Raw genomic sequence first — 22,401 nt, forward strand, 5'->3', positions numbered from 1 at the left:
CCCCACATCGGGCTCCCTGCTCAGCAGGAAGCCTGCTTCTCCCTCTCCCACTCCGCCTGCTTGTGTTCCCTCTCTCGCTGTGTCTCTGTCAAATAAAATCTTAAAAAAAAAAATTCAAATAGTTCTACTGAGGTTATAGTGGAAAAGAATAGCCCCTCCCCCTGCCCCACCCTATCCCTATCACTCCTTAAAGGCAAACACTAAATAGTTTATGGGGGGAGAGGGGCAGAGGGAGAGGGAAAGAGACAATGAATATTAAGCAGACTCCACGCTGAACTCAGAGCCTGATGCAAAGCTCCATCTCACAACCCTGAGATCATGACCTAAACCCAAATCAAGAGTTGGACACTTAACCGACTGAGCCACCCAGGTGCCCCAACACTAAATATTTTTGGGTTATCGTCTAGTATTTGCCTCCATGTTTAAATACTATGTTTATTTTGCTTACTGATTTTTTATTTGCGATATTACCAGTTGACCTGCTGTGGAGGATGCAGATTTAGCTCGTGCACATCATTTACCCACATGCACACTTCTGTTCTCACCCCTCAGTATAGTTATTTCCCAACTTCTGGTTCAGTCAGTATTCTCAGTTCATGTTGTTGCCTAGGTATACTGAGCCATAGTATGCCGAGATTATGCTCCTTATACTGCCTTTGTCCTCATTTTGCCTCGTTTGTTGGCTGCTTTTCCCTGCACCTATCACCGGTTCATCCCCCAGATCCCGACACCACTGTAACATTTCTCTTCGTATGGATAGGATAGACACAGATCCTTTTTCGTTTGAAATCTTCCTTGGAGCCCTCTTGGCCTTTTCCCGGTTGGGCGCTGTGTCAGTGTGCTAGAAGCACCAGACCGGGTGGCTTAAACAACAGAAACTTAGGTTCTCACAGTTCTGGAGGCTAGGTGTCCGAGCTGAAGGTGTCGGCAGGCTGGTCTCTTCCGTGTTTAGAGATGGCTGTCTTCTCCCTTTTGTCCTTACATGGTCTTCCAGTTGTGACTGTGTTCAGATTCCCTCTTAGGAGGACACCAGTCATATTGGATTAGTGCCAACCCTTATGACCTTGTTTAAATGTATTATCTCTTTAAAGACCATATCTCCAGGGGCGCCTGGGTGGCTCAGTCGTTAAGCGTCTGCCTTCGGCTCAGGTCAGGATCCCAGGGTCCTGGGATTGAGCACTGCATCGGGCTCCCTGCTTGGCGGGAAGCCTGCTTCTCCCTCTCCCACTCCCCCTGCTTGTGTTCCTGCTCTCACTCTCTCTGTCAAATAAATAAAAATCTTAAAAAAAATAAAAAAATAATAATAAAATAAATAAAGACCCTATCTCCAAATATAATCACATTCTGAGGTTCTGGGGGTTAAGGTGACTTCAACATATGAATTTGTCAGGGGTGGAGGGTAGCATAACTTGGCCCATGACAGGGACCTTGATCGTTCTCTATGCCTGGAGCATAGCTGTTACCCTGGGATTTCTCTTCCCTGTCACCCTGGTCATTTCTTATACCCCTCTTCTGTTTCCTGGATCCCATAGCTGCTGCTTTCATGGTGTACTTCCCTGTTTGGTGGAGTATATGCTTCCTTAGCTTCCCAGGGAGGGTTAACAGGATGTAAATTTTTCGAGACTTTTGCATGTGTGAAATGGGTAGTTTATTGTTTCACTCCACTGATAATTTGCTAAGCTGTAGACTTGTAGGTAGGCACTTTTTAAATGCATTTACTCATTGTTTTCCACATTTTGTTGTTGCTCTTGAAATCCTGTGCTATTTTGATTCTTGAGCTTTTATTTGGGACCTGCAGTTTTTCTCTCTGAAAGCTTTAGGATCTTTATCTCAAATGTCCTGAAATTTCATGTTATGTTTAAAAGTGTTGAGTATTTTATTTGCAGTGCTGTATACTTAGTGAGCCCTTTCAGCCTGGCAAGTTGTGTCTATCAGTCCTGGGAAATTTTCTTTCTTTTTTAACCTAGTTCAGGAACCTCTATTAGTTGAATATTGGATTTTTTGAAATGTATCTCTAAGTTAATTATGTATTTTTCTCTTATTTTCCATTTTTAACTTTTTGCCCTTTCTTTTTTTAAAATCAGGAGAATTTCCTCAGCTTTATTTTCTACCTTCCATATATTATTTTCTGAATTGCATTTTTTTCAAGTACTTTTTTTTTTTTAATGAATGTATTCTCTTCTCTCCAAAGTTACCAATTATTTTTAGGTTTCTTCTGTTCCCTACATCAACTGTTTTCCTTCTTCTTTTTTGTTTGTTTGTTTGATGCCTGTCTCTCCTGTTAGTGGTATTCTTGAGATATCTGGTGACCTTTGTCCATCTTTTCATACTTAAGATTGAGGCCCTCAAAACTGATGGAAGCTCTGGTTGTCTCCTGGTAGATTTGTAATAATAATGTTGTAAGTTTGCTTTTTGTTTACTTCCCCTTGTTGCACGCATTTAGGTTTTATTTTTCTCTATTCTGATGGTTGCTGTCTTTGATAATTTTATTGTGCTCTCTCTCATCTACCATTTGGTATCTCTCCCCATTATCTTGTGAATTTTTAATCTGTAAAAATTCCTTTATTGGCGTTTTGGGTAGAAGTATAGATACAAGTATTGGTTCAGTTCAGCCAGTGTGATGAGCCTCTCCTGCCAATAAAATTGAGTTGGGGATTTATCCTCAGTCTGGCAAGCTTGATTTTTATACATTGTGTCCCAGAAGTGTAGGCCTTTGAGTGTCCTCCGTCATGATTTGGTCTTGCAATGTCAGTCACAAACTCTCCTGCTGTGGCGGGAGGCCCCATGTAGGAACTGTGTGAACCACCTTTCTAATGTAATTCCAACAACCGCCCCAGAATTATGTCCTGAAAACAAGCTCATTTGTGGTATTCCCCTCTTGGAAATTTTGGATGGCTTATGGCCTTCGGAGTCCACTTCCAACTCCTTGTCTAGGCCTTCCCGTGATCTGACTCCCAGCTGACTTTTCAAAGTGTCTACTATACTCCATTCTTCAGTGTGCAGGCCATTCCCTGAGTACACTGTGTTGTACATATTTATGCCACACGTCTTTGTCTTCCAGGTTGTTCCCTTGGCTATAATGGCACTGTGGTCTCTGTGAGCAAATCATTCCCATTCTTGAAGCCCATCTCAGTAAAGCCTTCTCTCCCAACTCTACCCCCTATTGAATCATTCCTTTTCCTACAAGGTACCTTGTGTCACTAGCATTTCTTTCATTTATATCTCCTATTACATGAAAAGTTCCAAGCACAGTCTCAGATTCCCTCAACCTCCTCTTCCTTCACAAAGGCGCCATCTGTCACCCGGCCCACAGTCCCGTTTTCTGCCTTGCCAGCAAACCTTACTTAGCATTCCCCGAGCTTACTAGAGTCCAGGTTAAACAAGGCCCTTAAAGCCTCCACACCAAGTCCTCTCTCTTCTGTCATTTCTCCACTTTGGAGTTGGAGGAGATGCTCTACTGACAGCCACAGGATCAGACTTCCTGAGCTGCCAATGAAGGGATGATCAGAAATGTGGAGGAGTAAGCTCCCACTTTGGGGAGGCTTAATTAATGAAACACAGGACAGGAGGGAGCCTGGCAGGCAAATTCTCCCCCCTCCTTGCTCCCTTCTGTGGAAGACTGTCAGGAAAGGTTTTTCCTTTCAAGCCTTCCAGAGAAAGTTTAGCCCACTGAGCAAACACGTGCCAAACGACCCCTTTGTCTTCCTGGCTCATTGTGGAGCCTGCCTATGAGGTAATCCATTACCTCACATTGCTTTGCAGCTTTTCTTGCTTCACTTCCCTTTTTTCCTCACCCTCACCAGTCTGTTTGCACATTTCCCAAATAAAACACCAGTACTTTAATCCTTGCCTCAGGCTCTGCTTTCCAGAGGACCTAGGTAAGACACTTAAGCACTTGTTAATAAATTTGGCAGTCATAGGTTTTTAATTGTTCAACCATGTATAGGAGAGTGGGAAGTACCAGAGCTCTTCCTGATCTGACATTGAGATCCTACAAATGTTTATACCTTTAGGAATACAGAAATGTCAATTATATTCAAGGTAACAATTTACCAAGAAGTATAGGCCGTAGACTTGTAGGTAGGCATTTATTCTGGGGGTTATTTCACATGGCTTGGGAATAGTTTTTGGAGTCTTGGTATCTTCCATGACCCATTTGTTCAGGTAACACTTCCAGGTTAAACTCACTTTATCAGATGGTAACAGTTATGCATATTTATGCAAGTTAATATATTGCAGAGAACAAGGTTGATACTTTTGTGAAAATTCTCATTTAACTCTTATAAACTAATTTTATGATGCATAGTGATCTCTTCCTCTGCAACTGTAGTAAAGGGATCATCTTTACCTCTGAGATGACTTTTTTAAAAAATTTTTTAAAGACTGTATTTATTTATTTGACAGAGAGCGAGAGAGCACACAATCAGGCAGAGTGGCAGGCAGAGGGAGAGAGAGAAGCAGGCTCCCTGCTGAGCAGAGACATGGGGCTCGATCCCAGAACCCTGGGCTCATGACCTGAAGTGCAGACAGATGCTTAACGACTTAGCCACCCAGGCATCCCTGAGATAGCTTTTTTTTTTAAATTTTATTATGTTATGTTAATCACCATACATTACATCATTAGTTTTTGGTGTAGTGTTCCATGATTCATTGTTTCTTCTTGGTTTTTGGTCTCTATTTTTGTTTTTAGAATGTCATGTGAGTTTAATCATACAGTATATAGCCTTTTGGATGTGATTTCTCTAGCATAATGCTTTTGAGATGCATCCATGAGGGGGATCAATAGTTGATTCCCTTTTTGTTGCTGAGTTAGTATTCTATTGTATGGATATATCACAGTTTGTTTATCCATCTACCAGTTGACAGACTTCCAGTTTTTGACTTTTGAACAAAGTTGCTATAAACATTTGTATACAGGTTTTTGTGTGAATATATGTGTTCATTTCCCCTGGAGTGAGATTGCTGCTATGAGGTAATTGTTAGATAATTTTATAAGAAACTGCCAAATGTTTCCAAAATGGCTGTACTAGTTTACATCCCCATCAACAGGGTATAGGAGTTCCAATCGCTCACATCCTTACTAGCACTTAGTGTTGTCAATTTTTTTTATTGTACCTTATTCTAATACGGATGTATTATTTTCTCATTGTGATTTTTAAAAGTTTGAGGGGGCGCCCTCATAGCTCAGTCAGTTAAGCATCTGACTCTTGATTTTGGCTCAGGTCATGGTCTCAGGGTCGTGAAATCAAGCCCTGTGTCAGGCTCCATGCTGGGTGTGCAGCCTGCTTAAGATCCTCTCTCCTTCTCCTGCCCCTCCCCACCTTCCTCTCCAAAAAATAAATAAAGTTTGAGATATAACTGACATGATATACTGTATGCTTTTAAATGTACAATTTGATACTTTTGACATGTATACAATCATGAAACCATTGCCACAATTAAGACAGAACGTATCTATTACCCCCAAGGTTTCCTTGTGTTGTTTTGTAATTCCCTTTTTCCACCCAAGGCCCTTTACCTAAGCAACCACTGATCTGCTTTGTGTGACTGCAGTCTTAATGTTAGTGGAATCATACAGTATGTACTATTTTTACATCTGGCTTTTTTTTTTCAGTGTGATTATTTTGAGATTCATCCATGTTATTCTGTGTCACAATAGTTGGTTCCTTTTTATTGCCAAGTTGTAGTCCATTGTATGGATATATGATGTGCTTATCCATTCACTTGAACATTGTGGTTGTTTCCAGCTCTGGGTGGTTACAAATAAGCTGCTAAAAACTAAGCCGCTTTTTATTAATGTCTATTTTTAATCAACTTTGAGGCATAATTTATAGTCTATAAGATATACTTTTATAGTGCATAGTATGATGAATTTTGACAAAGTCCTACTCCCTATGTAACTAACACCACATCAAGATCTAGAACATTGGCTTCACAGCAAAGATTCCCTTGGGGTCCTTTCCAGTCCTTGTCTTCCACCCCTCCATTCCCAGCGATCACTCTTTTGCTTTCCAGTCACTCTAAAATAAATTTGTAATTCCTAGAGTTTTGTAGAAACGGGATCATATGGTAATATATTAAATTCTAGTTTCTTACTTTTTTTGCTGAGCATGTTTTTTAGATTCATCCATGTTGCAAGTATTGTCAAGTATCAGTAATTCATTCCTTTTTGTTTCTGAGTAGTACTTCGTTGTATGAATTTACCACAATTTGTTTATCCATTGACATGTTGTTGGGCATTGGGTTGTTTCCAGTCTTTTGTATTAAGAGTAAACTTGCTGTGAACATTCATGTACAGGCCTTTGTATGTACATGTTTTCATTTCTCCTGGTAAATGCCAAGGAATGAAATTGCTGAGTAAATACACATTTGATTTATTAAGAAACTGCCACTCTTTTCTAAAGTGGTTATACTATTTTATAAAACTCAAACCAGCAATACCAATTGTGTTTGACAACACTTATACTATCAGTTTTTAAAATTTTAGTTATGTGGGTGTGTAGTAGTAGCTCATTATGTTTTAAATTTGCATTACTCTGCTATGATGTTGAGCATCTTATGTGTTTATTGGCCTGATTCCTATATCTTTTGTAAAGTGTTCAAATATGTCACCCATTCATAATTACGTTGTTTTCTCTTATCGAGTTATAGGCGTTCTTTATATAGTCTGGATACCAATCTTTGGTCAGAATATCTTTTTCACATATATATTCCCACTGTGTTCAAGCCCACGGTACTCTTTGCTATCCCTTAAATAGGGGAAGGCCTAGGGAAGGCCTTATGTGACTCAGAGCCTTTGAATTCTTTGTTGCCTGGAATGCTGTTCTCCCAGATCACACAGCTTGCTTTCAGACCTCCTCCAGTCACAGTTATAAGGGCCCTCTCTGGTGAGATCTTAACCATCTTATTTGAAATAGTAATACCCACGGCCAGGCATTCCTCCCTTTTCCTTGCTTTTTTCTCTATAGCACATATCCACCCGACAGCTATATCTGTTATTTACCTGTGTAAATTTACCTGTTTAAAGAAAAGTACTGTCCAAGATGAGCTCCAACCATATAGAACATGGAAAATAATTCTCTGCAACCCGTTTAGGGGATTACTTCCTCTCTTGGAGGCTGATACACTTAGGGATGAGAAATTTCTGAGCCTGCTAGATGCAGGAAGAGGCTGATTTCATCAGTGTCGTGTCACTTTAGGTACCGGAGACAAGCCGCAGTCCACTCCAGGAGATCCTCCCTAAATGACCGACCGCATCGAGAGCAAGAGGGGAACAAGTCCCGCCTGGCCCGCAAAGAACTGTAGCGGAAACGAAGGTGGAGCTCATCCTGGCCAACATTGTTCTTTGAACTGGAAGAAACCGACGTCTCGCCCAACACGCGTCGGAGACAAGGCTGAGACCCAGCACTGAGAACTCGGCGTCCAGTCCCCATGTCCTTACCGTCCCGGTAGCCGGAAGTGACGGACGGGGCCCCAGTTCTCCTTCGCGTCCGCTGACGGCTCAGGCTAGGGAAGAAGCGTGTAGGGAGGGGCGGACGCGACTACGGCCCGGCTTCCGGAAAGTGAGGGCTTTGTTTCCGAGGGGAAGGTCTTCCGGGCGGACCAGGAGCGCGCGCGTGTGGGTCCTCCCGGGGCCGGACGGAGAGGGCTGGGGGCGGGGCCCGGAGTGCCAGCCCTGGGCACGCCTCACGGCGGGGCCGGGCGCCGGCTCCCTGACGTCGTGAGAGGTCCGAGGAGCGCGTCTCACGGGGACCTGGACCCCGGGCGCCCTGGTAAATGGACTCTTAACGGTGAGTTGAAGGGAGGGAGGAAGGAGTCGGGGTTCTGCCTGTCGGAGGTCAGAGCGGGGGCGAGAGCCCGGGGACCAGAAGCCGGGGAGGCCGCTGCGGCGGTGGCGGAAAGAGCGCGGGTCCGACGCGCCTGCGAGCGGAGGAGGGAGAGATGGCCCGGATTGGAGGGGCTGGGGGCTTTGTCACACGAGCAGCGGAAGGACCAGCTGTGGCTTACTTTTGGAGAGGATCGCTCATCTTGCCGGGTGGAGGTTGGATGATGGGAGGGCAGGAACTGCGAGGCGACCGCCCCTGGGAGGCCACAGCTGTAGATGAGCGAGCGAGGTTGCTTGGGGGCGGTGGGTATGGGCGAGAAGTGTAAGGGTCACAGTGATACCTAAGAGGTAAAATCGTCAAGACTGTTGAGCGAGAGGCAGGTGTCCAGCGATGATTCTGTTTCTGGCTTAAGTGAGGGAATTATATTTTGATTTTTGCCAGGGGTCCTTTTTCCCCTAGTGTGAAAACATAAACAGCGAAGAGTTATTTACCTTGCTGATTATATGTATTCCTATTTTGTGTGCTCACTGTAGAAAATTCAGAAATACATTTTTTAAATAGAAGACAATAAAAATTACCAATAATCCTACCACCCGAGATGGCCGTATTTTGGTATGTTTCATGTTTTTGTTTTCTGTGTGTATCTTTATTGTGTAGTTGGGAATATATTCGTTAGGTTTTCCTGTATCTTCCCCCCCCCCCCATTGGACATTACCGTGACAATAAAGATTGAACTGCGGTGTGCCCAGGACATTATTCACACATACTGTTTTTTCCTAACAAAAAGTCAGATGTAATTCCACCGAGTCAGAACTTTTTGGTGTATTTTCCTTTCAGTATTTTTTATGCATTTTTTGAGAAGCCCACCATTTATGCTACGTTTTATGTTTTGTTTTTCAATCAGATGTTTTTACTCATTGTTATTGCTGTTTTCACACATCCTTAACTGCTCTTAAAGACTACAGTTTTTAATGGTTTAGTCACAAATCCCATTATTAGCTAGATAATTTGTTTTCAACTTTTTGCTATTAGAATGATGAGGACATCTAATTTCCATCAGTTTATAGGTTTTTAATTTATTCCTTGTAAAGAGTCCTACAAATGGAACCTACCATGTAAAAGAATAAAATGAATTTATCAAATTGCCACACCCAAATATCTCACTAAGACTTTGATTGAAATTGTTTTAAATATCAAATTTTTGCAATACTTTTTCAATTCAAGGATATGGTTGTCTTTCTAGTTACTCAAGTTCTTGTCTTTCATGTTTCTTTTATGTCTTTGTGCTTTCCTTATTAAACTTATGTCTAAGAAGGGGCCAGTATTGATTTTTTAGTCATTGAACCCTTTCTGCTTAAATGTCATGTGTGAAATGAGTATCTTTGAGTCAGGTGTCATACTTTCTTCAATAAAATTATTTTCTTAATATTTGTGTCTAGGTTCTGCTAAAATATACATAAAATGGTAAGCCCAGAAAGCTAAAAAGGCTAAGTTGGAGTGAGGTTTCACTAATACCATAAGTAACCTCTGGTCTAACAAATTCCTGACATTCTACTCCTACTTGTTAGTTAGAGAAGCTTCCCCTCAGCCATGCATCAGATCCTGGAACCAGGGAGCAACCTTGATCCTTTCCGAGGAATGATAAAGGAAGCTAGAAACAACTCAGCGGGGGTGGGAAGACATCTCATGAGGATGCCAAATGTGCTTTTGGGATGGATTCTTCTAGTTTAACAGTTCTGTCATCTTATTATTAAAATTAATTTATTTGTTAAGGATATTTTTTAGTGAATTATAACGTTAACTTTTAAATAAATGAAGTCTTTTGGTCTTTTTGGTTTTATGCAAATAGAATCCTGCTTGTCTGAAATGCAGTTAACACATCAGCTGGACCTATTTCCCGAATGCAGGGTGACCCTTCTGTTATTTAAAGATGTAAAAAATGCTGGAGACTTGAGAAAAAAGGCCATGGAAGGTGCTATTGAGGGTTCATTAATAAACCCTAAGGTGGTAAGTATAAGTGAGAATAGATAAGCTATAACAGGGCATTGAAGCGATTGTTAATTTTTCATGATGTTATATGTTAGCCTAAAATTGTCATCTTTGGGTAAAGAGTTTTTGTCCAAGCTGTGGAGTCAGACTGGGCCAACCTTGAATTTAACAGTGAATAGAAGCCAAAGTGCTGGGAACTTCCCCAGGAGATAAGAAGGGTTGTGGTCTGGTTCTGACATAATGGCAAATGCCTGGATCTTCATCTTCTCATCTGAACTAGAAAAATCTCCGCACAGGATTCAAAGAGGCACATGCACCCCAATGTTTATAGCAGCAATGTCCACAATAGCCCAAATATGGAAAGAGCCCAGATGTCCTTCAACAGATACAGAAGATGTGTATGTATATATATATATATATATATATATATACAATGGAATACTACTCAGCCATCAAAAAAGAATGGAATCTTGCCATTTGCAGTGACGTGGGTGGAACCAGAGGGTATTATGCTAAGCGAAAGAATTCTGTCATTGAAAGACATACCATATGATTTTACTCATGTAGAATTTAAGAAACAAAACAGATGAACATAGGGGAATGGAAGGAAAAATAAAAAATATGAAAATAGGGAGGCAAACCATAAGAGAGGCTGACCTCTAGGAAACAAACAGGGTTGCAGGAGGGGAGGTGGGTGGGGGAAATGGGGTAACTGAGTAATGGGCATTAAGGAGGGCATTTGATGAAATGAGCACTGGGTGTTATATGCAAGTGATGAATCACTAAATTCTACCCCTGAAACTAATAATACACTATATGTAAACTGAATTTAAAGAAAGAATTTTAAAAATAAGTAAGAAATTTTAGAAAGCTGTTAGTTGGAAAAAAAAAAATCTCTGCACAGGGGGCGTGCATAGTGGTTAAGAGCACACACCATGGAACCATGGCAGTAGGATTTAATCCCAGCTCTGCCATTAGGACTTCGAGCAAGTGGTGGACAACCTTTAGAGAGTGCTTACTCTGTTCCTTTCCATATACCAACTCAATCTTCACAACAACCCTATGAAGTAACTACTATGATTATCTGCATCTAACAGGTAAACCTAAGGAATTGCCCAAGTCCCCTCAGTGGTAAGTGACAGAGCTGGGATTCAAATCCAGACATTCTTTGCTTTGGTTTCCTCATCCACTGCATATGAATAACACCGATTTCACAGGGTAGTTTTAAGGATTAAAATAATACACGTAAAATGTTTAGAATATAGCTTTTCCTGTAACATTCTTTTTAAAAATGTTTACTATTTAAGTTTCTTGCAGCTTTAAAATTCTGTGATTTTCTGAGCACCCAGCAATTTTGAAAACATAGTCCATAGAAGTTGTGATGAAGTAAAAACAGCCTGACATTGGAGTTACCAAGAGATAAGGCATGCATCTCTAGATGCTCCACGTGTAATTCTTTCTGTTCTTTTTGGTAGATTGTTGATCCATTTCAGATACTTGTGGCAGCAAACAAAGCAGTTCATCTCTACAAACTGGGAAAAATGAAGACAAGAACTCTATCAACTGAAATTATTTTCAACCTTTCCCCAAATAACAGTGTAATTAATAGGGATTTCACTTACTTTATTTCTGTTGACCTTGTCATGATACACCTTGTATTCCCTAGTGTTGGGTTGGAGGCTAAATTCCTGTATGCCTGTTATTTTTAACAAAGCAAAATAATAGTTAAGAGAGTTCTGGACAGAGTTGAGGTTTAGCACTGCCTCTTACTAGACAAATAAGCTTAGCAGTCATTTCACATATGAGTAAACAAAAGTTTAGCTACATGAAATGAGGATAGTTTTATCTGTCCTTCTTACCATATAATAGGAAGATCCCTCTACATGATATATACATTTAAATGGTAAAACACTAAGCATGGATATTTGTGTGTTATCATGCACATCTACTCTCCCGATAAACTCCTTGAGGAGAGAATCCATGTCTTTTCCATATCTAGAAGCCTGCCGGTTACCTGGAACAGCCCTTAACACTGACTCACTCACACCCCCGGGTGTGAGGAAGTTTGGGTTTGAGATACTGGTAGTAATCAAAGTTACTGAGCCAAAGACATTCCATCTGTGGCACATAAAAAACAAAAAAACCTGAAATTTTGCTGATGAAGTTTGAGTATCACCACTACTGTTAATAACACAGCCAGGTACTAGTATCATCCAGAGGATAACTGGGAAACCTGTAGCATGATTTAAAATAACGTTTGAAATTTTGTAAAGTTTATAAAATGCAGGATAATAGAATTTCTTGGTACCTAGAGAAAAAGTTACCAGATAATTATTTCTTTGAGATCATTTGAAATAACTTGAGAAACTATTCCATTCAGTAAGCATCTGTTGGGCTGGTTCCTCTTTTGGCTACAGTTCCAGGGCAGGAGAAACAAATACACTCCTGAGGAAGGCAGGGAAATGACAGAAATCTAACTGCTCTAAGATAAATGATATAGTGGGAATAATAATTCAAACCTACGGGAACAGCAAGGAAGCAACTCCTGTAAGGAGGAGGGTGCAGTGGGGAATGCCATGTGTACTGGGCAGTGAAGGATGAGGGCACTCCAGGCAGAGGATGAGGAAAAAAAGTGTGAAATGATGGGACCCCCACACAGTCCAGGCTGGCTAGAAGGTAGGTGCGCATGGCTGGAGGATCAGTGGGGATCAGAAGGAGGGGGTGTTTGTGTGCCATGCCAAGAATGGGCTTGACTGTGCAGTAAGGAGGTGCAGCTGTGAGCAGAGTGCTCCAGAGGCAGAGCTGGAGGGTGTTAGGAAGGGCTGTTGAAGAGAAACACTAGGTGGAGAGAACCATTAGGAAATGTAAAATAACCCAGCCAGAGAAGGAGGCTGATGGGGATAGACATAAAAACTACTGGTTTATTGTCTTTACTTTTTTTTTCTTAGATTTCAGAAGCTTTGAAAAAATTTGGTATCTCAGCAAATGACACTTCAATTCTTATTGTTTACATTGAAGAGGGAGAAAAACAAATAAATCAAGAAGACCTAATATCTCAGGTTGAAGGTCATCAAGTTTCTCTAAAAAACCTTCCTGACATAACAAATATTACAGAAGTCAAAAAGGTTTGTAAATCTGTATTTTTAGAGTGTGATGAAGAATAATACTGATGCTGTTTGCCTATTGATCACCAATGCTTCTGGGTTGGTTTTTTTTTTTTAACTTTTAAGAAAGTATAATGTAATTAAAATTATTTGAAAATAATTATAGTAGCTAAGAATTAGAAGGTGGTTTATATAAAATATAGTTAGAAATTTGGTGGTAAAAGCATTCTTTAAGAATAAATACATTCTGTATTTTACATTTCAAATGCACTGTGTAAATTTGATCTTTTTTTGAAGATTTTACTTATTTGAGAGAGCGCGCAGAGCAAGAGAGAGAGCATGGGGGGGTGCCAGAGGGAGAAGCAGACTCCCCGCTGAGCAGGGAGCCTGATGCCAATGCAAATGTAGGGCTTGATCCCAGGAGCCCGGGATCATGACCTGAGCTGAAGGCAAATGCTTAACTGACTGAGCCACACAGGTGGCCCTGTGTCAGCTTGATCTTTAATGTCTAGATGTATGCTTTTAAAATTGGTACAGATTTGGTGTCTGTGTTTAGAGGGTTATCACCATAACTGCAATGTAAAGGGAACTTTTTTTTTGACATAAGTGATGAGTTGCCATCTACTTTGCATATTTTAATCACATTTGATTTCATACCATTATCCCAGTAGTTGAATGATAATTTCACTTACACATGTTTGTATGATGAAAATGAGTAGTGCATGAATATATTAGCATGCCATAATTTGTCTTCTATTTTTACAGATATATAAACTATCTTCACAAGAAGAAAGTATTGGAACATTATTGGATGGTATCATTTGTAGAATGTCAACAAAAGATGTTTTGTGAAATGACAGAAGTCTTAAAAATTTTCAGCATTTATAAAAAAACATGGATTTTTCTTTGTTGATTATAATATGTTCAATCATAGAAAACGCGGAATGGTACAACAAAGAAAAAAAGCCACCACTAGTCTCTCTTAATATTTTAAAAGATAGCCACTGTTGCTATTATGTGTTCTTGTCTTCTAGTCTTCTGTTTCTCTTCAAATATATTTCATCTTTATGTAATTGGAATAATTGGGTGTTTACTAGGTTTTTGCCTTAGTGATTTTATATTCATCAGCTCATATCCCTGCCTTTACTTCTGGCTACTCTGGCATTTCCCTTCCAAGCCTCCTGGTTCCAAGGGTTTTACATACAAGAATTCATTCATGAGGAGGTAAATACTAGTATAACCACCATTTTACATACAGGGCAACTAAAAGATTATACAAATAATAAGTAACTTGCTCAAGGTCATACAGCTAGTATAAAGTCATGTTTTATAAATGGTTTGGGTTTTCTTTTTCACTTTATCTTGTTTTGATTGTAGTAGTTAAGACAGCCTTGGTCAAGGGTTGCAAACTTCTGTGAAGGGCCAGATAGTAAATATTTTCAGCTTTGCAGGCCATAAGGTCTCTGTTGCACCTACTCAACTCTTGCTGTCATAGTATCCACAGGCCATAATGATGAGTATGGCTGTGTTTCAGTGAAACTCAATTGACAAAAATGGTGGGCAGGATTCGACCTGAGGTCCATTCTTTGTGGACTTCTGGTTTAGGTTAGGCTTCAGTTGCAGTCTCTAAAGCTCATTGGCTTCACACGACAAAAGTCCGTGTCGTGCTGGTCTGCACAGCCAGTGTGAAGCAGTAAACACACGGGGCAGTGACTCAAACCCAGTCTGCTTATCTCATGTTTCACTGTCCAAAGCCAGTCACGTAACCTTGCCAACCTAACAAGGGACAGAGAAATGTGATCCTGCCACGTGGTGGAAAGCAGGGAGGTGGAAATACTTAGTGATTTCTATCATGATCATAAATAACAAAGCACATACAGACATCACTAACATTTCTTGTGTGCAGTGTGCTTGGCATTTTATATGCACTACCTCATTTAGTGCTTACTACAATCCCAAGAGATTCTTACCAGCAAGGAAACAGATCTAGTCTCTGAAGTCTATTTCAGAAAGTTTCAAACCTACAGAACAATCAACAATAATACAATAAAAGTCCATGTACCTTTCATGTGAATTCACTATCGTTCTTAACATTTTGCTACATTTGTTTGCTCTTGCCTCTTGCTTTCCTATCTGTGCTCAGGTGTGTACATACCCACATGCGAACACACACTTGCTGAATGATTCGAAAGTAAGTTGTAGACCTGGCACTTCAGCCTACACAGTGTTTAGTTGTCATATCTCATCTCCTTTCATCTAAAGCAAACCTCTTAAGAATGATGTTAACATTTTTTGAAGAGCACCCTAGGTATCTTTCAGAATTCCACACTGTCTGGATTTGTTTATAGTTTAAGTCAGGTTAAATATTTTTGGGAGTAACAGTAGGTAAATGTGTCCTTGCCATTGCATGTCACCAGGAGGCATGTGTCCGTTGACCCCATCATTGGTGATACAAAGTTTGATCCCTTGGTTAAGGTGGTGCCTCCCCCAGACGTCTCCATTACAAAGGCATCTCTTCCCCTGACAGTGTTTCAGCTGCCCCAGACTAACAGTCTGAGCCGAATAGCCCCCCAGGCTCCATGCTCTGAACACCTCCGTTGCACTGCCCCTCGCATGCCGTCACTCACATTCTTTGTATTGATGCTGATATGTCACATACCTACTTAGTCTCCTATTTTTACACACACTGCTTTCAATGTTTCACTTCTGCAAATAAATCTTTGTACATGTTTCTCCTTCTTTGGGACAGATTCTCTCAAGTAGAATTCTTGGGGATGAGGAGTTGAACTCATTAGAGCCTTTTCAGAGCAGAAAGGTGCCATTCTGCTCTCCCTACTGCAGCCGCTTCCCTGCTTCCGGTTTGCTGACGGCAGCCACCCTGTGCTCACATCACAATATCGAGGAAAGCATAACCTAGTTTGTTTGGTCTCTGAGCAGTCTGTATTCATCAAATTTGCCTGTTACTATGTTTTCATAGTCCTTTGTGCCACTGACCTCCCGTGTTCCCCTCCAGATCACTCTTTACCCCCTGTTCTGGGAGACTGACCTGTATGGCAGCAAGAGGACTCCTCCTTGGCTTCTGCTTGGGTTTGGCCAGGGGGAGGCCTGCAGTAGACTGGAAAGGGGAACGGAGTGTGAGGCCAACATATTTATTCTTCTGACCCCTCCCTGCAAGGTCATGTGGGCTGGCTTTGTCCCTGAACCTTTCAACTCCTAGGTCAGGTTCCTGTCACCTCTCCCTCCCACCTCGCTTCAGGCCTCCGGGCAATAATACACCTCGTTCTTGGTCCCCCTCTACCCACCCACACCTTCAGAATTAGCCCCTTGGATCATCTGCATAAAATCTGCGGGAGTTACCCTCATTCGAGTATCACGCCCTGATACTGGCTCATTTTCTCAGACAATTAGTTGTAAGGTTACAGAACATTTCTGTAGAGCTGGAGTCATTGTCCTAGGATTCCTGAACACCTTACTAAGGATGACCCATCCACCTACTTCTTTCCCCTTGAAATGATTTGCCATGATTTTCTTCCACTCATCTCCTTTAAATGATGAGTTCTCAGTAGAAGTTCAGGGCATTGATCTGATGGGTTAACGGGAACCCTGAGGAGAGGTTAGGGGAGATTTTTTTCTGGGAACTTAAGTTAAATGAAGCTGAATTGATGTTCTCTTCTCCCTGAGACTTCCAAAATGTAATGCCATTTATGAACTGTCCATCTCGCTGGCTCATTTCTGGGCTGCGCTGGTGTAGTAGGGAATATTTTTCATAAATATAAGTGTGGGGTTTTAGTGACATGTTCCTCTCAAATCCACAACCTTTGGAATAATGGTGATTCTATGAGGCCTTGGGTAGGAGATCTCAGCTTTTCTGGCCTTGGTTTCTCTTTTGTAAAATGGGGACATTAATATCAACCTTAGTACTTAGGTTGGCATGAATATCAAACAGAGCCTAGGCAAAGAGATTCCTCACAGTGCCAGGCATCTGATTTCTCTTTATGTACCAGGCACTAGTGCTGAGGCAGATAGGAAAATAAAATAGGACTCGTTGCTGGTGGGAAAGTAGAACAGTTCAGCCACTTTGGACAACAGTATGGCAGTTCCTCAAAATGTTAAACATAAAATCACCATATGACCCAGAAATTCTACTCCTAGGTATATACCCAGTAGAACTGAAAACAGGTGCTCAACCCAAAACGTGGACACCAATGTTCATAACAGCACAATTCACAATAGCCAAAATGTGGAGAAAACCCAAGTGTCCCTCAATGGATGAATGGATAAACAAAAGGGGGGATAGCCCTACCATGGAATATTATGCAGCCATAAAAAGCCATGACCTACTGATACATGCTACAACATGGGTGAGTCTTAAAAAAGTGAAAGAAGCTGAACATAGAGGTTCGTCTATCCCATGATTCCGTTTAAATGAAACATCCAGAAAGCAGGTTAGTTGTTGCCAGAGTCTGGTGAGAGGAGGAAGAGAGAGTGACTGTGTAGGGGCCAGGGAGTTCCTTTTGGAGTGTGAACATGCTTTGGAACCAGGCAGAGGCGGTGGTTGCACAACATAGTGAGTGTGCTGGATTGTACACACTATAATAGTTAAAACATGAAATAACAGAATAAACACATCTGCCTTACCTTTAGGAGTTCGTGATCTTAGCTAGGTGCCTTTGGACTCTTAGATCCAGCTGAGCAGAGCCAGGTAGATTCCCAAGCCTCTTTTTCACCATATGAAGGTAAGAGCCTGAAGCCTCAGCACACTCCAAGCTCCATCTTTTGCACAGAGAATGACCCGTTAAGTCTTCTATCCAGAGACAGCTGCTGCCAGCATTTGGTATGATCGCTCAGACTTTTCTCCCTGCATGCTTATGTCTGTACATTAGTTTCAAGTTATATTTTTCCAAAAATGAGTTAAAACCTGTTTTATAGTTTTTTATTTCTTGGAGCTGTATTTTGACTTTTTTCATGTCAATAAATTCTCATTATCATTGTTTATGGCTGTGAGGAAGGATGAAAAGCCTGAATGGAAACCAAGACCACTGAGTTCTGAGGAGACCACAGAAGCCAGTGAGAATACAGTGAAGGAGGGCATGGGGACAGATCGCAGACCTCTGGCTCTTCAGCTTGACTATTAGGTTTTTGACTGGTTAATAATAGACTCTCTAGGCAAACTCAGTTGTACTTTAGAGCCCCTTTTGATTCCTAGTTCATTTTTTTTTGGTTAACACTGAAATGTTTAAATATTAAAATGTATGAAAGCAATGGAGCAAATACCCATGGCTCACCCCTCAGATTTCATGTTAAACTCTACCCTTGTGGCCTTGTTGGGTGCCAAAGACTTGGAATGTGATCAGTCTCTGTCCACTGGGCCTGGGCCCCAGCTGCCAGCCTATGGTTTCTAACCAGAAGGCCACAAGATGGTACCACTAGGGGCAGTCATGATCTTTCTCTCCAAGTCTGTCCCTCCTGCATCCTCTAGAAGTTCTTGCCAGAAATGTGGCTTTCATCTCTGACCCTTTTCTCGTCCTCATTCCCATTTGGGTCATTACAAACTCCTGCCATTTCTGCCCCCAAAATGCACCTACAGGTGGGCTGGTTCTCACCATCTGGATCACCTCACTCTGGTCCAAGCCACCACTTACCCTTGTAGGGCCTCTGCTAGCCCATGTGGCTCCTTAGTGAACATAGAACAAGGTACCCCTTTCACACAGATGCAGCCCATTCGATGCACAGCCCAGTGGGCAGCGATGCCTTTGAGCAAATAAGGAAAAGGTCACCTTTTCCTTGGGCCAGACTCAGCTCTGTGCCAGGGCTCATGGCTTGGTGAGTGGAGTGGGCCTCTATTCTTGTTCTGACTAGCCCTCCTCGGCCAGCTGCTCTTGAACAGTGAGCAACCTGCATATCTGTCCCTGGGGGCTCTTTTTTCACCTGGACTGCTACACTAGCCTGTGGGGTGGGAAATATGTGCTTCCACTACTCTCTCCTCCCATTCACTCTCCAGCTGTAGCCAGAGCAACGCACATGCACGCACCCCTGCCTGTGTTACTCCCCAGGTAAAAGCTTATCGATGGCTTCCCGTCACTTCTGGAGTAGGGTCCAAACCCCACAACTGGGACGACAGGCTCTACAAGCCCAGGCCCCAGCTGCCGTCACCACTCCCTCCCTCTCTCCCTCCGCGGCCACGTCGGCCCCCTTTCCCTGAAAACCTTGCCTTTGTCCTGCCTCAGGGTCTCCGCGCCTCTGTTCCCTCAGCCCCAGACGCTCTCCTTCACTCAGCCCTGCTCGCATCCACCTCTCCTTCGGCTGTCTACCTGAGGGTCCTCTCCCGGAGGCCCTGTCACCCTCTAGGGCAGCCGGCCCTTCTCCGCGCCGCGCGCCTCACCGGTCTGCCCATTGCCGGCAACTCCCGAGGAGCTCCTAGCACCGAAAACCTGGGCGCGCCAGGCCCTCTGCTCTGGCCCCGTCTCCCACATGGCGCCAGACAAGCGTTTGTAACACTTCACACACATCTTGCGGACGAGGAGAGTCTGGCTTCAGGAGCCGTGAGACCCGAGCGCCGGGGCTTGACTGCGCGGCGAGGGGAGAGGCGCGCGCGACGTTTTGGGACGGAAGCACCCCCCTCGACGGCATCTACGTGCCACGGAGAAGGGATTTCCTGTTTTGCTTTTCCCTGCTTCAGTGCATCTCAGCGCAAAATATTTAACAGCTGTTATGGCACAGGCCCTGACTAACGACCAGAACACACACCAGCTGCACGCCGTGCTCGTGCCCGTCAGCCGCACGTCGCTGTTGCTCAGAGCGGCAAGGCCGCCGAGCGCGCAGTCGCCGCATCCTACACGACAGAGCCTTGAACGAACGAACCAACGAACGAATGAAGATGCAGCCTAGTGAGATGAGGGCGGCGAGCTGCAAACGATCAGTTTGCCTCAGACCGGGTAGAGCGTAGGCAGGGAGAGGGTCCCTTGCGTGCTGCGCCGCGGGTCTGGACTCTAGCCTGCGACGACAGCACAAGGCGAGGCGTGCAATCCCCGGGGTCCTAGAAGCTGTGTGAAGGGGCCGAGGGTGGACACCACAGCACATCAAGATGCCAGCTGGGAGATGCTCCAGGCCCGAACCACCGTGGGAGGAAGAGTGTAGGCCATCTGCGAGGGCAAGGATCCCCTGAGATGTGCCAGACCCTGCTAACACCGCCCCCCCAGGCTAATTCCCTGGTGATCACAGAGGTCAGGGGGGAATGGGCTTCTGCTCCATAATAGCCCAGCCTTTTGATCCTGGGGTTTATGATTATCCAGTGTGCAGAAGCCAGCCAATGAGGTGGCCGTCCAGGGAGGGCGTGCTTCCTGGTGGGGGACTGAGCCCTGGGCAGTCTCTCCTGGATGTCAGGCAGAGGCTGAGAGCAGAGGCCGTCCTGTCACTGCCCTGGACATTCAAGTCTGTTGTGATAGCAGGTGAGAGGACTCAGGTTGAAGGACAGTGTCTTGAGAGAGGCCTGGAGCCTCGGACACTCCTCTGGGTATCAAGCCTGGGACTTTTTTGATGTTTGACTCTTTTTTTTTTTTTAAGATTTTATTTATTTATTTATTTATTTACTTACTTATTTGACAGAGAGCACAAGCAGGGGAGAGGCAGAGGGAGAGGGAGAAGCAGACTCCCCACTGAGTGGGGAGCCTGACATGAGACTCTACCCCAGGACCCTGGGATCATGCCCTGAGTGGAAGGCAGACCCTTAACCGACTGAGCCACCCAGGCACCCCTTTATTTTATTTTTTAAAAGATTATTTATGTATTTGAGAGAGAGTGTGAATATGAGCAGGGGGAGGGGCAGAGAGAGAGAGAGAGAGAGAGAGAAGCAGACTCCCCGCTGAGCAGGGAGACCAACCCAGGGCTCGATCCCAGGACCCTGAGATCATGACTGGGGCCAAAGGCAGCTTAACCAACTGAGCCACCCAGGTGCTCCTGTATGTGTTATTTTATTAAATCCTCGAAACAATCCCAGAAGGCAGGTTTGTATTTTACTCTGTTCTACAGATGAAGAAACAGAGGTTCAGAGAAGTTAGGTGACATACCAAGGTTACACAGCTAGAAAGGGATGGAGCCAAGATCATACACAAATCATTCTGACCCTACACCTTCTCCCAGTGGCTGTTGCCTACATCCTCTAGGGCAAAAGCAGAAATGCCCTTGAGCAGGGTCTCCCCCACTCCTGGGAGGTGGCAGAGATGGGGCACTTACCTGGCTTCTTTTGTCTTCCCCAGGGCTGCTAGGAAGGTGTGCAGGGACACCTACCTCACCCCCTCGTGGACTTTGAGGTTCAGACACAGCAGACCTCCATGGCTCCTTACCACATCTGCAAATACCCGGAGAGCCACCGCACACAGGTCCTGGACTTGTTCTCCCAGGCAATGGAAGAGTACGTCCCCACCACCTTCCGCCACATCCTGAAGCTGCCCCGAACCCTGGTGCTCTTGCTGGGGCTGTCCCTCGCCTTCTTCCTGGTCTCTGGCTCCTGGCTCCTGGCCCTGGTAGCCAGCCTCACCCTCCTCACTGCTCTGAGATTCCTCTCCAAATACCCCTGGACCAAGTTTAAAGTCATGTGCTTGCGCACAGACATGTCCGACATCAGCAAGTCCTACCTGAGTGAGCCCGGCTCCTGCTTCTGGGTGGTCGAGACTGAGGGGCAGGTGGTGGGCACTGCGGGCCTGCTGCCCATCAAGGAGCGCCCCCTGCCGAAGGAGCAGTTGCAGCTGTTTCACCTGTGCGTAGCCTCGGCGCACCGGCGTCAGGGTATAGCGAAAGCCCTGGTCAGGACTGTCCTCCAGTTCGCACGCAACCAGGGATACCGCCAGGTCGTCCTCAACACCAGCGTGCTGTAGCATTCGGCCTTGGCCCTCTACCAGCACATGGGCTTCCAGAAGACAAACCAGTTCTTCTTCTCCCGGAGCTGGAGTCTAGTTGCTTTTCCTTCGGTTATGTTTGTCTACCACCTGCCCTCTGCTCAGGCCTCTCAGGCACAGGAGTAGGAAGGGGGCCCATGATCCAGTTCCTGGTGGCTTAGTCAGGAGAGGGCTGGCTCTGCTGAGGTAGGAAGCAAACCCCGAAGTCTCAGTGTGACAGCACAGAGAGAGCTCACTGTTCCTTCTGTGGGAAGACCCGGGGGGGGCGGGGAGAGCTCTGCTCCTTTCTGTCTTTTGGGGTGGCCACTGTTTCATTTATCCAGTGCCACGAGAAGGCTGAGTTAAAACAAACTAATAAACACACACGAATAAACATTTATTTTATTTTTTTAAAGATTTTATTTATTTATTTGACAGAGAGACAGCGAGAGAGGGAACACAAGCAGGGGGAGTGGGAGAGGGAGAAGCAGGCCTCCCACTGAGCAGGGAGCCCGATGTGGGGCTTGATCCCAGGACTTTGGTATCCTGACCTGAGCCGAAGGCAGACGCTTGACAACCGAGCCACCTAGGCATCCCCAAATAAACATT

General features: G+C 44.0%; 2 protein-coding genes and 1 long non-coding RNA gene across 6 annotated transcripts; 2 read left to right on the forward strand and 1 right to left on the reverse strand.

The window, feature by feature from the left end:
* The first annotated feature begins 7,631 nt into the window (after positions 1-7,631).
* Positions 7,632-14,001, forward strand: TPRKB (TP53RK binding protein). 2 transcript variants are annotated; one of them, XM_027621293.1, is made up of 6 exons: positions 7,633-7,790; positions 8,360-8,438; positions 9,676-9,833; positions 11,291-11,413; positions 12,764-12,940; positions 13,685-14,001. In XM_027621293.1, the coding sequence occupies exons 3-6, from the start codon at positions 9,693-9,695 to the stop codon at positions 13,769-13,771; spliced, it is 528 nt and encodes a 175-aa protein (XP_027477094.1). In that variant the 5' UTR covers positions 7,633-7,790; positions 8,360-8,438; positions 9,676-9,692; the 3' UTR covers positions 13,772-14,001. The 2 variants fall into 2 exon arrangements, with proteins under 2 accessions (XP_027477095.1, XP_027477094.1); XM_027621294.1 differs by lacking the exon at positions 8,360-8,438 and having other exon boundaries at positions 7,632-7,790.
* Positions 10,627-19,432, reverse strand: LOC113937268. 3 transcript variants are annotated; one of them, XR_003524567.1, is made up of 3 exons: positions 19,302-19,427; positions 15,966-16,034; positions 10,627-11,511 (listed from the first exon to the last, which is right to left on the reverse strand). It is a non-coding gene; the product is annotated as an uncharacterized LOC113937268 (long non-coding RNA). The 3 variants fall into 3 exon arrangements; XR_003524568.2 differs by lacking the exon at positions 19,302-19,427 and adding an exon at positions 17,558-18,256; XR_003524569.1 differs by lacking the exons at positions 10,627-11,511; positions 15,966-16,034 and adding an exon at positions 16,051-17,692 and having other exon boundaries at positions 19,302-19,432.
* Positions 19,433-19,446: 14 nt separating this feature from the next.
* On the forward strand, positions 19,447-22,171 carry NAT8 (N-acetyltransferase 8 (putative)). Its single transcript, XM_027621291.1, is given in 2 exon segments — positions 19,447-20,052; positions 21,175-22,171. A coding segment is annotated over 1 exon segment (690 nt). The 5' UTR covers positions 19,447-20,052; positions 21,175-21,249; the 3' UTR covers positions 21,940-22,171.
* Positions 22,172-22,401: the final 230 nt, after the last annotated feature.

This window comes from Zalophus californianus, chromosome 8 (assembly GCF_009762305.2).
Source record: "Zalophus californianus isolate mZalCal1 chromosome 8, mZalCal1.pri.v2, whole genome shotgun sequence".
Classification (NCBI taxonomy): Eukaryota; Metazoa; Chordata; class Mammalia; order Carnivora; family Otariidae; genus Zalophus; species Zalophus californianus.

Excerpts from the sequence above, each read along its gene's own strand:
- TPRKB (XM_027621294.1), top strand. The coding sequence starts at position 9,693 with ATGCAGTTAACACATCAGCTGGACCTATTTCCCGAATGCAGGGTGACC. Across the intron at positions 11,414-12,763 it reads ACCTTTCCCCAAATAACAGT|ATTTCAGAAGCTTTGAAAAA; the intron begins GTAATTAATAGG and ends TTTTTTTCTTAG. Across the intron at positions 12,941-13,684 it reads ATATTACAGAAGTCAAAAAG|ATATATAAACTATCTTCACA; the intron begins GTTTGTAAATCT and ends CTATTTTTACAG.